The sequence below is a fragment of the Sus scrofa genome, chromosome 1 (assembly GCF_000003025.6).
Source record: "Sus scrofa isolate TJ Tabasco breed Duroc chromosome 1, Sscrofa11.1, whole genome shotgun sequence".
Taxonomy (NCBI): domain Eukaryota; kingdom Metazoa; phylum Chordata; class Mammalia; order Artiodactyla; family Suidae; genus Sus; species Sus scrofa.
Window position 1 is genome coordinate 58,508,930 of NC_010443.5, and position 16,195 is coordinate 58,525,124.

Consider the following 16,195-nt stretch of genomic DNA (forward strand, 5'->3'; position numbering starts at 1 on the left):
AACTCAGTGGAGTTCCTTGGGTCTCAGGGTCCCTAATCTAAGGTTTACAGCTGTTAATGACACTCTCTGTGCAAAGGAGGAAGTTGCAGAGCTAGAAAAGTGCAATTCTTTCTATCTCATGGTCTCTTCATATAGGCACTGTGCCATTTAAAATGGGGAAAAATTACACTAACAATTTACATCATACAGTTAGAGGAATGTTTACAAATATTATCTATTGGTTCTTGGGCCACATTAAAACGAACTGGCTGAAAAGGAGAAAGGATTATGCTTTTAAAACTCCAAGTTTTAATGGAAAACATTTAAGAAAGCCTATTTCCTTTTCTCAAAGTCCATTCCAATTTAATAGCTAATAATGTTCAGTAAACAAATGGATTAGAAAATTGTAGATCAAATGGTTTAAATTCTGGGCAAGAGACTTCTATGTTTACATTTACTTTGCTTAAGTAGTATACCATTATTCGATAGGACCTTCTCCACAAATGGAGAGTTAGCAAAACGTCATATTCTATTGGTAATTTGCTCTTAATTACGTGTCTTGTTTGGTAAAAAGAAGCCAGATCAATCTATACCCACTCTTTGTGAGCAGGGGAAAGTAGAAAGGAGGTTTATCCATACCAAACTTGCCAATACCTCTCTAGAGCCAGTGTCAAGGTAGGAGTAAAAAAAAAAAACCTCTGGAGTTTGATCTATAGGAAGTCCTGAGGTATTTAAGGTCCATTCTGCCATGACTGAGAGACTATGAAAGCAATGGATATTGTCGTTAGCCATAGGCTGCTTGTTATTCCTCATATGAATGACGACATAGTATACAATAATGTTGAAGAGCAAACAAGAAACAAGATTTGAATTTGCTGACCTATGGCCAGGTTAGGCATTTTAGTCACTATAAAGGTGTATTTAAAAAAATTCTTTAGAGTAATGATGTGTATTTAAAACCTTTTAAAACTTGGTTAAGGTTTTTAAAATTGCAAGAATCAACAAACACTTCAGAAAAGATACATTTGTACATTACCAATAAGTACACATCAAAATTTATGTGATGCTTAAAGGAACACTCCTATTAAAAAGGTAGTTCAGGAGTTCCCGTCGTGGCGCAGTGGTTAACGAATCCGACTAGGAACCATGAGGTTGTGGGTTCCATCCCTGGCCTTGCTCAGTGGGTTAAGGATCCAGCGTTGCCGTGAGCTGTGGTGTAGGCCTGCGGCTACAGCTCCGATTAGACCCCTAGCCAGGGAACCTCCATATGCTGCGGGAGTGGCCCTAGAAAAGACAAAAAAAAAAAAAAAAAAAAAAAGGTAGTTCATTCCAAGAGGTACATTATACTTGGCCAAAAGAAAGTATTATTCAAACAACTTATCCATAAGAGATAAGATAAAAAATATAGCTGATTTAAAAAAATGCTTATTATTGGGTTCCAGTCCTAACTAATACCAGTTTGGATACAACAAAGTATCCGGTAATACCACAGAACTTGTAGGAAATTAACTTGGAGGAAAAAAACTCTGGAAAGTATTAAGAAATTTGGGGAATTAAATTTCATCCTCCTTTATAATTAGAATGGCCATGTAAGACATTTGAAGTATTCAAGGGTTCTATCTTTTGTTTAATTTTAAAATATAACCTAAGAACAAATTCATGTTTGGCTTTTATGTCCACTGTTTGAATTCCAGTTCCTGCATCCTTTTATTAAAGAAAGTGAAACTGATTAGGTCAGTGTTTGAAAAAAACACTGGGGAAAAAACCAACAAGAATATTTAATAAAGTATATTACTGAATATTATTTCCATTTGAACAACACTGTTACTCTGGCAATTAAGAGCAGAATTCAGGTTTCATAACTCCATGAGGATCCAATGTCATAAAAGAGGGTCTCCTGGCTAATGAGCTCGCTTTAATATGAACTCTAAGGAGGAGCAAGTCAGAATAACTCTAACCTCTCTAACTCAAACAAAACAAGAGAAAATGGATGTAATTTGGCGTCAGAAGATCTAGGATGGGATCCTGGCTACATGACTCTGGGATAACCACTTAACATCATCAGATCTAAGTTTTTCATCTGCAGAATGGCTATAATTTTATATGATAATCTAGTTATAAGACTGTTTCGAAGGTCAATTAAGATGATGTGCTTTAAACTACATTACAGGGTTTCTCAGCCTTGGCACTGCTGACACTTCAGGCTGCCTAATTTTTGGCTGTGGGAGGCTGCCTGGTACACTGGAAAATGTTTGGTAGCATCACTGACTTCTGGCCACCGTGTGCCTGTACACTCATTAGTTCTGACAATCAAAACTGTTTCCAGATGTTGCTAAATGTCCCCTGGGTGGCAAATTCACTCTGGTTGAGAACCACTGAGACCACTCTCTTTTCTCCTCTTCTTTCTCCCTCATGATCCACATACACCAACGGCTACTTCACCCACTGTATGTGAGTGTTCTTAATACTTACTCCTAAGACCTGTATTAAGATTATAATGCCATTTGCTTATGTTTTCCTGATTCCCTCAAACATTTAAGATAATCACAGCTCAGCAATATGTTTATATGTTTAAATGCTGTCACTTCTTTAGTCTGAATATTATTCCCTTAAACTTAGTATCTTTCAGTGTGGAGGTAAAAATGATCTTAAATACTTTGCTAATTTTGAAAGCAGCCCATGACTCTATAAATAAAATTACTACGTCTGGAATGGGTTAATGCTATTCTCTGAATGGTAATGGTGAAAATGTTGTAAAATAAACTACTTTTGATAACCGGAATAAAAATTAACTAGTCTAGAAATAAAACGGTTTTGTATAGATGAAATGGGTCCTATAAATTTCATTCTTTATATTTTATGCACACCTGTAATCCACAGATTTTTACATGTATCCTATTTTCTAGCCGCTGGAGCTCAAAAACTGTTTGTTCACTTATGTAATAGGCACATATTTATTAAACACAATGTGTGAGGCACTGAGCCAGACACTGCTGATACCATCAATTGTAAATAACAAAGACATGGTCTCTATCCTCAGGTTTCAGTTTACTAGGGGAGAAAAGAACCAGTGGGCATTTAGATAAAATACAATACTATGTTAAAAGCACAATCACAGGCAAAGTATGAGTGCTAGAGTATTCACCTCATTACAACCATGATTGTGTAGGGGAAACTGTGTATCTCCTTATCAAAATTTCAGGGGAAGAGGTGGAGGAAAATCTAAAATGGAAGGACAAACAAATGATAATTTTGATAACATGCATTAACCAATACTGAAGGTCATGTATGCCATTTAAGTTTCTATCAAAAATGGTGATTTAATTCATCTATGAAATGATCATTCTGAGAAATAAAAGCAATTTACCAATATGAAATACAAGTACCATGTGTGAATTAGGTATTAAAAACACATAATTTGCAAGAAGATACTTCTGATAATACACAGGAATCAGAACTGACCATAATCCTTCGGCAAGACACCATGCAAAAGAGCAAATCTCATTAAGTTTTACTTCTGTTTCTGTTTTCAAGGTTAAGGCGAAATGGCATTTTGCAACTTTCTTTTCTCAACTTCGTATCTCACTTGCTACCAACAGAAAGAGGCTGGGATAGAAAGCTTAGAAGGAACCCCAAAAGTAGTAACCAAGGAAGGAAAGGAGCCAAAGACAACAAATATTTTAAAATAATTGTTTCCTCTTTCTGCTGGATGCAAAAAAGATCTAGGTTCAAATCTTCTGCTCTCTAAAGAGATGAGAGGAAGTTAGCAGAAATCTGGGCTGGTGTTCTCCCTTCCCTGAAAAGTTTACCTTACCTTCTATTTTGTCCTCAGTTTTGGAGATGTGAAGTTTTCTGCCAAGCCCACTTCAGTGTAGATAAACACAGACACTTTTTAATGTCTCCCTAATGACTGCATGCAAGGTATCTATTTTCATATTCTATCAAATTGGAGCAAGAAGCATTTTTTAAGTACCAGGGATCATTATTCCAGCTTCACAGCTATTAGACCAACTCAGGTGGTCCATGATACCTGATATGACGATCTCAGGGACATCCAGAATGTTGCCAAATGAAGCAGTTTTACGGTGGCCCCGTTTAGGCTTGGAATAGGCTGCAAAAACACATATATACAGTATACATGCAAACGACCACAAATAGTAACGCAGGAAACGATGAACAAAAACAGAATACCTTTCAAATAGTCATGTTAATAATACTTCATGCAGAATAGCATGCAGAACTATCTAACTTTTGATCCATGCTTAGAAAAGGTGTGATTAAGGAGCAAACAGCTACCAATAACAAGATGTTTCACATACTGGCTTTAATTAGCAGGGGAAAAAAAAATAGGACAAACAAAGCTGCAGGGAAATGAGAAAGCTAGATTTAGAACATGTTCATAGAAATAATCTACCTAAGTGAAACCACTGATGTGCAATGGAGGGCTAGGATGAAATTGGGAAGGAAAAGAGGAGTTAAAAAGAAACAAGCTGCCATATTTGTCTTAGATATAGGAATATATGTTCAATAAGGTGTTTCTTGAAGTGTGCTATAAAGTAAAATTTGGTAATTGATAATTATTGAATCAAAGTGTAAAACGTGTATGCTTTTATAAATATTTTAACATACTCTGGTAAACTGAATATTTATTGAAGTTTCCAAAGTTTAGGGTACATTCCTGCTAAACCTGAATAGTACTGAAAGGCTGGAAGATATGAACTTTTCAAAATGAGACAATTCACAAGGGATGTTCAAATCTGTATTACATTTAGGCAGGGAGGAAAGGGTAATTTAAATGTGTGTGGTTGTCTTTAATCTAGTGAAATATTTTTCTGTAAAGAATTATAAACCAGTACCTGACTAAAAAATCGACACTCGCGGATATACAATTATTATTATAATATTACAGAGTACTTCCGGTTTTAGGGTAGCAATCACCATTTGGCTCCTGAAGTGTAAGGGTATGTTTCTGTGCACAGCGTTCATCTGATCCTGCACTGTGACACCTCTACTGCACACAGAAAACACTGGTGACTCATTGAGGCCAGGAAGGTTCCACAGTGGCTAGTGACCTCTATTCAACTTGATGGCTTCTGAAGAGCCATCTGTGGCAGAGACTGCTAGCCACCAGTCAATCTCTATTCTTCCCTCTTTCTTAGTAGCAGAACTCCGACTTTACTCAGTACAGCAATGCTCCCAGATAAAAGCTTACAGATCCTTCCTTTCCTTGGAGCCACAAGTAGCCATTAGACCCAATTACTGTGGCCAATGACATCTCTGTGGAAGTTGATAGGAGGGACTTCTGGGAAAAAAGCTTGGGCATATGCCCTTCCTCTAATTCCTGCTTCCTGAGGCCTGGATTGTTGGGTGTGATGCCTGGAACTGTATTCTCATTACGGAGTACAAAGAACCTTCAGGATGAAAGCCACACAACAGAGACTGTGACACAGAGACAGAAGAAACCCAATTACCTAATGATTATGGAGCCTACCTCCAGATTTATTGTGTGTGAAAAATAAAGCTGATATGTTAAAGACATTGTTATTTTAGATATTCTGATAGCTAACTGATTCGAATGCTAATTGATAAAACAAGTGGTCAAGATTAGTGAAAGACAAGCATAGTTCGGATGGTCCTCTGGACAACTTCTGAAAAGAGCTTCACACAAAGTGAAAATATTCTATTTAGAAAAAAAACCCAAAGAGACCTAAAAGAGAACAAACCTGGTTAGGTAAAAAATAAGCTAATACACTTTGAGATATACTTGTATATAGATATGTAATTAAAGACTAAAGGTTAATGCATAAGAATGCTGGGTTTATCTCTGAGGGGGACAAGTATTGGAAGACTGGTTTTTTTGTTTGTTTGTTTACATCGCCACATTTTCCACAATAGAAATGTATTTATAATCAGTTCCCCTCCATCCCTGGGGAATCAGAATTAAACCAGCATTACTAAATGAATCTGGTTAGAAAAAAAGGTTAGAAGTTTACTGAGGTAACAAAACATGTAATTATTTTTGTACTGACCAGTCTTTCCATAATTAATCATTTTAAGTACTGATAAAATGGAATATAAATGCTAGCTTTGGAGTTCCCTTTGTGGCGCAGCAGAAACGAATCCAACTAGTAGCCATAAGGATGTGGGTTCGATCCCTGGCCTTGCTCAGTGGGTTGAGGATTCAGCATTGCTGTGAGCTGTGGTGTAGGTTGCAGACGCTGCTCAGATCCCCCATTGCTGTGGCTGTGGTGTAGGCGGGCAGCTGTAGCTTGGATTCTACCCCTAGCCTGGGAACTTCCATATGTCTCGGGTGTGGCCCTAAAAAGCAAAAAAAAAAAAAAAAAAAAAAAGGTACTTTTTCAAGATCAAATAAAATTATTATGATCTTTTATTTTACAGTTAAAAAAATTAATCACAAACTTAGCTATTTTTGCCACTGAAAGGAGAAGCAGCAGCAGACAGTAAGGCCAAATTCTATTTGGATCTGGAGTATATCTTTCTGCTAATTTCAAAGCAAAATATTTGCTATTACTTGAGTTCAGCACAAAATCCTAGTAGCATTACTCAAATCCTCCAAAACATTCTGGTTTTGGTAAAATTTCAATTTCTCACTTAGATTTTCAGCTCAAGTTTCGGCTGAATTACATTTGATAAAATCTGTAATTAGGAAGGTATATCTTACAATCCTAAGTAATTTTACAAGGCATACTTTCCTTATTTGGAATTGGAGAGAAATGCATAAATTTTTGCCAGAAGCTGAGGAAACCAACTTTCTGCATTTACAAAAAGTAGGACACACACAAAAACCCCCTGACATTCCCACTACTTAAACAATTGAAACTACCAATCCCACTCTTCCTCAGACTTCAGTTTCCTTTTTACCTGTGGTTGCAGCAATCCTGGCTTCTATTTCAGACATGTCAGCACTCATCCTCTTGCCTTCGGAAGTGGGGGGCAAGCTCTCCACACTGCTCCCACGGGAAGCTCCCAAGCTTAAACGTCCAGATTCACTCTGTTAAAGAATAACAGGTTGATTTGAAATATAGAAGCTCTTTATATTTAAAAATCCGAGGCAGCTGAGAAGGAGGAAGATACCAAGTGGGATTCTTAGGGGTTCTGCTCTGAAAGAAAAGTTTTCAGGAAGAGGGAGCTGCAGGGATAAGGAAAACAAGCTGCAGATACTGGCTTTTAGGGGTCCTTTTTAGGAGATCACTAGGGTTGGGAGTGAAATGCCCCAACTATCAGCTAATCTAAAGGCCCCAGGCAAGATGAATAAAATCATCCCTTAAGATACATTAAAACCAATGATAGCAAAAATATAATAAATCTGGATAACATGAAATGATAGATTTAGAATAACTCCTTTAAGTGGGTAGCCAAGAAATCCACTTTACATTTGTAACCACCAACCATTCAAGTTAGGGATCATCATAGGAGGGAGCTGCACAGGTAGCAAAGGCAGCAATCATCAGAAGGGAAAACAATTTGACAACAAGGTAATAAATTGTAAGAGAATCTTATTATACATCACCACTCAAGTTTATCTTCAGGAACAAGATACAGGATTTGTATAGTGCAAGATGGCAAATGATTAACTTGTTAGTATAATGTTCACAACTACTGGTAAGGTTACCACATAATCTTACTTTTAAAAATAAAACAAACCTGTTGTTTTGCCTGGTTTTTCAACAATTTTGATTCTAAGCGTTTAATAGTATCGTTTGTGGCAGGAACTTGCTCCATATTCGTGTCACTTTTATTACTGGTATTTGTAGATGCAATGTCCATGAATGAGCCTAGGAAAGCAGAAACATTTATGACTATAGGTTAGGAATAATACAAATGCTTCATTCAATAAAATGTAACTTTAAATTATTTTCTAAGCTAGCAAGATACAGACAGAAATAAAATACAACTTTTCAAGCTAATGAAGATACCCAAATAAACCCATTTTAAATGAAATTTAAGGACAGCACTTTAAATTTAAGAGGGAACTAAAATGCCTAAAATTCTTCTGAGTCAAGGTTGACTTTTAAGATTCTTAGCCTGAGCTAGCAGAATGGAGTGGCAATTAATCAAGATGGGGAAAACCATGGACGAATGAGTATGAAGGGAGCTAAATTTGGAAAATGGTAATTTTGAGTTCCTATTAGATATTAAGCAAGTAGTTGGATATATAATAAGTGTCGAGTTTAGGTCTGGGGTGGAGCAAAGCATTGGCAAATACATAGTATATAAAGCCATGACTTTGGATGAAATTACCAAGGAAATGAGTTTACAAAAATAAACAAAGAGGCCAAATGCCTGAACCATGGGCACTCTGACATTGATAGGTTGGGAAAATGAGGATTAAGCAGCATAGGAAACCATAAAAACAAGTGCTCAGAGATGTAAGATGAAATCCAGGGTAGTATACTATCCTAGAGACCAACTCAAAGTGCTGAAGGAAGTAGAGAGTAATCAGCTGTGTCAAAGGCTACTGAGAATCAAAAAGCATGAGAACTGAAAATTACTCACTTAGATTTAGTACTGTGAAGATAAATGGTGACCTTGACAAGAGCAATTCTAGAGACGTAATTAATCTAATATAGAAGCCTGAAAAGACTGGGCACAAGAAAGAATGGATAGAGACATGCAAATATAGACTACCCCCCGACCCTTATCTGTGGAGGTGAAGTTCCAAGACCCAGGTGGATGCCTAAAACTTTGGATAGTACCGTTTTTTTCTTATACATATATACCTACGCTAAAGTTTAATTCATAAATTAGGCACAGTAAGAGATTAACAACAGTAATTAAAAATAAAATAGAACAATTACAAGAGTGCATTGTAAAAAATGTTACAGGAATGTGGTCTCTCTCAAAATTACGTCTTACTGTATAGACTTAACACCTTTTCTATCTAATTAAGCACTTATCCTGCACTGTGGCTATAATGTTTGCAGTCTGAGGTGTGACAAGAAAACCAGCACAAATTTCTTTTTCCTTCTGCACAAATTCATGATGGAATTTCCTAGATCTCAGCATACAATTTTTTTTTCTTTCCTTATTAAAATCAAGACCTTTCACCTTTTCACTTAAAGGAAACACTTGAAGGCTTCTCTTTGGCATATCCGAACTGCCAGCATCACTACTCTTGCATTTTGGAGCCATTATTAAATAAGGGTCACTTGAACACAAGCACTGAGATACCACGACAGTAGATCTGACAACCACAAGGGCTACAGAGTGACCAAGAGGCAAGATATACTGGACAAAGGGGTAATTCAAGTACGAGGCAAGGCGGGGTGAGATTTCACCACACCACTCAATATGGCTGCAAGTTAAAACATATGAATTATTTAGTTCTGGAATTTTCCATTTAATATGTTCAGACTGCAGTTGACCACTGGTACCTGAAACTGCAGAAAATGAAATTAGGGACAAGTTGGGGGGTGGGGGGGACTACTGTATATATGCTCTGAGAGTGAACCCAATAGAAAGGATACAACTGATGATGCAAGAGACAGAGAAGAACTGATGAAGAGCAGAGAGGATATGATGCATAAGGATATAGGTGTGCCTTTGGCTGGTAGCTTGGATAGGTCAGCCAGGAGAACAGAAGGGAGTGCAGAGCAGAGGGGCAGATACAGGAGGGTGGGCAGATGGAGTGGGGGGCTTGTGGCAGCTATCTTCTGATTATAGAGAAAGAGCAAAGAGGATTAGCTGGGAGTGAGGAGTGGAGAGGAGGTTTTTTTTTTTTTTTTTTTTTTTGTTGTTGTCTTTTTGCCATTTTCTTGGGCCGCTCTGCGGCATATGGAGGTTCCCAGGCTAGGGGTCAAATCAGCGCTGTAGCCACCAGCCTACACCAGAGCCACAGCAACGTGGGATCCGAGCTGTGTCTGCAACCTACACCACAGCTCACGGCAACGCCGGATCCTTAACCCACTGAGTAAGGCCAGGGATCTAACCCGCAACCTCATGGTTTCTCGTCAGATTCGTTAACCACTGAGCCACGACGGGAACTCTGAGGAGGTGTTTTTAAGAGAAGCTCACGTTAGCATTCAGAGCAACTCAAAAAACTGTAATTTGGGAATAACCAGCCAAATAGTAAACTAGCTTAAAATATTTTTGAAGAGGGGGAAATGGACCAGTAAAATATTTGTCAGTAAAAACAAAATTCTAAATATGGAATAAGTAAATTCACACCTATGTGTTTCAGTTTTAATCAAATTATTGACGAAAAATACTTAAAATAGCATATCTTTTGAGAAGAACAATTTTTTTAAGTTAGAGTATTATTTTTACTATCTTTTTTGATGACTACAAACTATGGAACTGAGGAACACTGAACTATAACACAGCTTTTTAGAGTCTCCATAGATTCTTCTACGAGGACCAAAAGGTAGGTAGGGTGTTCATGATAAAAAAAAAAGTTGTTTTACATATATACATATTTACAATAATTTCTGATACTATCTGATCTAGCAATATCTGTGTAAGAACTATTTTCAAATAAAGAACAACATTCACAGCAATATAATATCCAGTCTTTCTATATATGACTAAGAATTTCAAGACTTAGAAGCAGGTCTTCAGTAACTCTTTAATCTGGATACCTGCATGAAGAATGATGCACCTGGAAATTCAAATTGCAGTCAATCACATTAAATGAAGAAATTAAAATGCAAATGAAGACATCATTCATTGCTTCTTGATTATAATTTCATAGGAATAGAGATAGAACAATTTTATGTTATTACTGTTCCAATCTATCCATTTACCTGTACTGGTGGCAGAGTTGCTCTGGCCTTCATCTGAATACTGACAGGGGTATTGTAATGGCTCATCTGCTCCTGGAAAGTACTATATATAAAAAAGTAAATAACAATTTAAAATTTCTTTAATACAAATTGAATCCTGTGAAAATTAACTTGAAGAGTACATGTGAATTACTTTCTTGTTGAGATTTGAATGCAGCAAAAATGCTGCTTTATTTTCAGTAAGGCATACGCTGAATTTGTAGATACCCAAGGATTTGATTTTACATAGATGACAATGTGCTATTCTTCTGAATTTCAACTGTGATCAATGCCATGTATCTAGCTATGTATCTATTTTACACAGTCTAGATAGTCTTGAAGAAAACAGCAAGTATTTCCCTAGAGGATCCTACGAAATACAATAGTATCATTCCTCATAATTACATGAAACATATTTATGTTCTCATAGCAGTGATGTGGAATCAAACTGCTGAAATGACTTAGTCTGACAACTTAGATGGTATGTCACAGGGTAAATGTTGGAATCAATATTTTAAATATCAAAGATAGATTATGAATGTCTGTAAGAGATAAAATATTGGAAATATTTGCTGGATTAAAATGAGAATTTGGGGGGGGAATGGTGTTCTTCTCAAATTATACAAAGCACATATAGGCACAATTAAGATTTTAACAATTTATATAATCCAAAGTTTTAAGGTATCTGATTATGGAGACTGAGCTGCTTTCTTAGAAGTGTATCTTTAGGTCCTAGGATTCTAGACATAGCTAGTTTCCAATATTACGTTAAGCTTGAATCAGATTTGTTCAAGTGGTTTGCCTAAGTTATTTTCAATAGAATGACGTATTTAGAATAGAATTTCTATTTAGAATAGAATTTCAGTAGAATGAACTTTGGCCATTTAGGAAATCTCTTAATCTATATTTAAAGAGATTGAATGATTCTTCTACTTTGCAAGTTGTTCTGAAATTCAGACACTTTCATAAGGACATAAACTTTTTAAAGTCAAAGAACCTCTTGAGAAATTTTGTTAGTGTACCAAAAACCAGAGGCCTAAAAGTACTAAACAAAAAAGTGTTTGATTTAAAGACTAGAGAATTCTGATAATCATTTAAAACACTTCCTCTACCAAAATTCTATAGATCCTTTAAGAAAGTTTAACTTTTTAATGGCAAATGAAAAGCTGAAAATATGGAATGAAAAGTCGAAGGCTAAAAATCACTTTGGTGAATGCGTCTAGGAAGGCAGCCTCTCTACCTACTACATAAATGACTGCTTGAAAAGGATCTGTACTAAAGAAAATTTAAAATTTTGTTTAGCAAGTATTAGAGTGATAAAATACCTAAGTTCTACAGAGGCTTCAGAGATCACCTAATTCAACCTCTCTCACATTACAGATAAGGCAACAGGACTAGAAACAAACATATCTAAAAACTAAGTTAAGCAGGAAGAAAAAGAAGTCTAGAAGCCTAATCTAGCCACCTTTCCGTTATAAAGAACTAGATTTTTTTTTTCTCCAAAGTCACATTTCCTCTGACTATATTAGTCAGGAATACTCATTCTAATGTGGAAAATACAGAAAAGTATAAGCAAAAAAATGACAATAGCGCCCCTTTAAAATTGCATTAAAACTCAGTATATACAAAATTCGCTTAAACCCAAAGCCCCTCAAAAGAAGGATTATACCCGCATCAAGTGAGTCATTATTTTCACAATTTCCTCCATTGAAGGGCGCTGAGAAGGATCTTTAGACCAACAACGAGTCATCAGGCTCTCAATGGGCTTAGGTAAATTTTTGATCAGTGGTGGTCGAGTACCTATAATTGAAAATTAGAGGAGAGGAGAAAAGAATGTATATTTACCCAAAGAATGCTACAAGCTTTCTTTAAAAAATGTATTTCCAAAGCAATATTTATTTTACAGATCTTATGATTTAAGATTTTTTTAAAAGGAGGAATAAAAGTACATTTTTTCTGTCCTTTAGATTAACATTAAATTTTCATAAAGGGGAAGCTGCTCCTTTTGAAAAGCCAAATTGAAAGTTTTATATGCAGTACAACTTAGAGTTAATAATGTTTAATTTGTTATAGACGCTCTTTTAACAAAAAATAATGGCTTAATGTGCATCTTTTTTTTTTTTTTTTTTTGGTCTTTTTACCTTTTCTAGGGCTGCTTCCGTGGCATATGGAGGTTCCCAGGCTAGGGGTCTAAACGCTGTTGTTGTCAGCCTACACCACAGCTACAGCAACGTGGGATCCGAGCCACATCTGTGACCTACACTACAGCTCATGGCAATGCTGGATCCTTAACCTACTGAGCAAGGCCAGGGATCGAACCTGCAACCTCATGGTTCCTGGTCGGATTCGTTAACCACTGCGCCACAACGGGAACTCCAAGTGTGTGTCTTTTTAAGGTAAATAAAATGGTATTGGGATAATTATTTACTATATTTTCAGATTTATAAAAAATTTGAAAAGTGCTTGAAAAATCACCTTCCATATGTCAAAAATCATCAATTATGATGTCAAATTCACTGACCTCCAAATGGTTCCTTTGCGGGAGGCAGACCTCAGGACCACTGTGAATCAATCATTTCATTGGCTGAAAAATGCCAACTTTGGTGTAATTAACAAGGCTGTAATATCCTTAGTAAGGTCCCTAACGTAAAGAAGGCTTCAAATGCACAATGAAATCTTTATAAATTTACCAACTAACAAGTTATTTCTTCTATTCCTTGCTTCACTAACATTCAATTATTTACTGACGATTGACAGAAAAAGAAAACAAACTGTGTCCTGGGTCATGCTCTAGCATTCTCTATAATGACAAGAAAGGCAGTACAATGAAAGGTGGTACTGGAAACTGGTAAACACACTTGAGATAACTCACATGGCTGTTTGACATGTCTATGACTGACCAAAACGGTGAGGCTGATGTTTGTTTGTATCACATGTGGAATAGTGTGTTAAAATGCTATTAATCAGAATAACTGTAATCAAGTGACAGAAATTAAACAAGAGACTGATGTTGAAAGTTAGAAGAAAGTTAAGCAATTTTCCTTCATGAAGAGTTTATTCTCCCAAAGCAACTGGAAAGTAACTGGATTAATGATATATTCTAATATGAATGGTTAGTAACACTGTGAGAAATATAACCATTAAAGGTACAAAAGGAATAGGAGGGATGCAAAGACACTGTGTCCATATATCAGTTTAACTTTGGAATCAGCAAGATCCGGACTTACATCCCAACAATACCACCTGTGACCCTGGGCAAGTTACTTAACCACTCTAGGTCTCAGTTTTCTAATATGTAAACCTGCAAAATGAGGCAATAATAGTACTCGCTTCACAAGACAGATGAGAAGATTAAAAAAAAAAAGAAGGCAATGTGAAGCCCTCTGTGTTTGCTTTTAGAAGCACCTTAATTAACAACTCTTATTATTCGCTGCTTTCTCTCCTCAGTGAGACACCTGCTTCCTCAGGAGAAAAAGGCCGTACCTCCCCAACTATCTCAAAAATGTGAGATATTTTATTCATTTAATTTTTAAATTTTATTTTCTCCACAGAGTCTAGCCCAGTGCTCCCCTAGCCTCTAGAGAGAGCTGGTCTAGGTAGGTGGCTCCTGCTGTCTGCTGATGGTCTTTCCCTAATGAGCATAGCCAGCAGACCTTCTCAGCTTTGTACAAGAGCCACCGCTGCTCCCAGCCTTACCCAATTTTGGGGTGGGGGAGGGTTGGAGACCGGTAATAAGGAATCGTATATTTTAATATTAGGGATAAATGGTTTTCTTTGGGGGAGAAACAATTTTCAAACAGGAAATATACAAAATATATTGAAGAAAAATGTTTCACAAACCGTTATGAACAGCCCACATGATACGGAAAGCTGGGCCACCAATTTCATCAAAGGGTTTCCGACGTGTTATTACTTCCCAAAGGATAATACCCCAGCTGAAGACGTCACATTTTTCACTGTAATTGCTACCTAGAAAAAAAAGGTAGTAAAATTTCAAGACTTTTTTCCACATGACTTACAGAAACGAGTGCTTTCATAAATTTCAAGAATGAGCCATCAAATGTACAATAACAAGAGATTGCTACATATAGAGCTAAGAAACTACTCTTTTTGAAGGATCTCAAATCTTTGCAATAAATACGTTTTTACAATGAATTAAGTATTAATAATGTACTAAAAAATCCACTTCAGAAAGCTGGTCATTTTCTACCTTTTCATCAAGACGCACAGACTTTATTTATTCAGGCTTATGTTTTCTCTGGGGCAGAATATAAAACATCCGTACGTTCCTTTTTGTAATTTCTTTACTTTTAATTTTCTTCTCCCATTCTCTGGACGGATAACAACAGTACAAAGCAGAATAAAAGTCTAAATCTAGTGTTAAGATTTTCTTTTCAGTAGTTCCCCCTGTGGTGCAGTGGGTTAAGGATCCAGTGTTGCTGCAGCTGTGGCTCAGATTTGCTCCCTGGCCTGGGAACTTAAATATGCTGCAGGTGCAGCCAAAAAAAAAAAAAAAGAATTTCTTTTCAAAATATCTGGTGAGATAAAATAGTCAGTTTGCAAACTTAAAAATAAGTCATAAGCAGGAAATACTTACAAATTTAGAGTATGCAGATTACAAGATTACACAGCAAAATTTATATGATCACTCAGTTGGCTGGTGAATCAGCACAATAAACAGCCAAACCAACCCCCTAAAAACTCATGAATAACCCACTATCAGAATGACAAATCTTATAGCAATAGCAACTAGGCAGTGTACTGTAAGCTTTACAGTGACATCACAATCTGATTTGGGCTATAGATGCCAACATCTTTCAGAAACGAAGAAATCTATATAGCCTACTAGTCTGAGCTTTGTTGCTCTAAACAATTAACAGTACTTTTTATTTCTGGGTTATTTTGTATACACAAATCTTTCTGCTTTCCATACTATAGTAATAACTGCGTTACTTTAACTCAAAGAAAGGCACAGTAAATAATTTTTAAATGATCCTAATTATATATTTTCTGTACATGAACTTAAAAATTACTTAATTTTATATAATTTAACATTTGCTTGTCCACTAACTTTTTAATTGAATTTTGTAGCAAAATAGCTCCACTCAAGTGACCAGCTGCGGAGCAAATTTCTTCCTCTTGGTGGCTAAAAACAAGGAACAAAGAGCTTTAAATTCATCAAAAATGAAAGAAATAAGTCAAAATCAGAATCTGATTATTGAATGTCTCTGAATTCCATGAGCTTTCATACTTCCTAACATATGAATCACGTCTTCAGTTCAGCTTTTCTCATTTAAAAGATAACTTAATGTTTTTTTATATAGAAACCTCATATGCAATTTATGGATTGCTCTTTCAGGACCCGAGTAAGGCGTGGAGATGTAAAATAAAGTAAATATAAGCTTATCCTTCACTTCTTGCCTTTGGTATCATCT

The 16,195-nt window shown here is 36.2% G+C and overlaps 1 protein-coding gene across 2 annotated transcripts in view; it reads right to left on the reverse strand.

The window, feature by feature from the left end:
- The window catches only part of MAP3K7 (mitogen-activated protein kinase kinase kinase 7), a 66,042-nt gene that overhangs the window by 26,884 nt on the left and 22,963 nt on the right, over positions 1–16,195 (reverse strand). Inside the window, 6 exon segments of one of the 2 annotated variants that reach the window (NM_001114280.1) lie at positions 4,010–4,090; positions 6,862–6,991; positions 7,645–7,775; positions 10,743–10,824; positions 12,430–12,560; positions 14,601–14,729. In NM_001114280.1, the coding sequence (NP_001107752.1) occupies positions 4,010–4,090; positions 6,862–6,991; positions 7,645–7,775; positions 10,743–10,824; positions 12,430–12,560; positions 14,601–14,729 (684 nt within the window). 2 annotated transcript variants of the gene reach the window in all.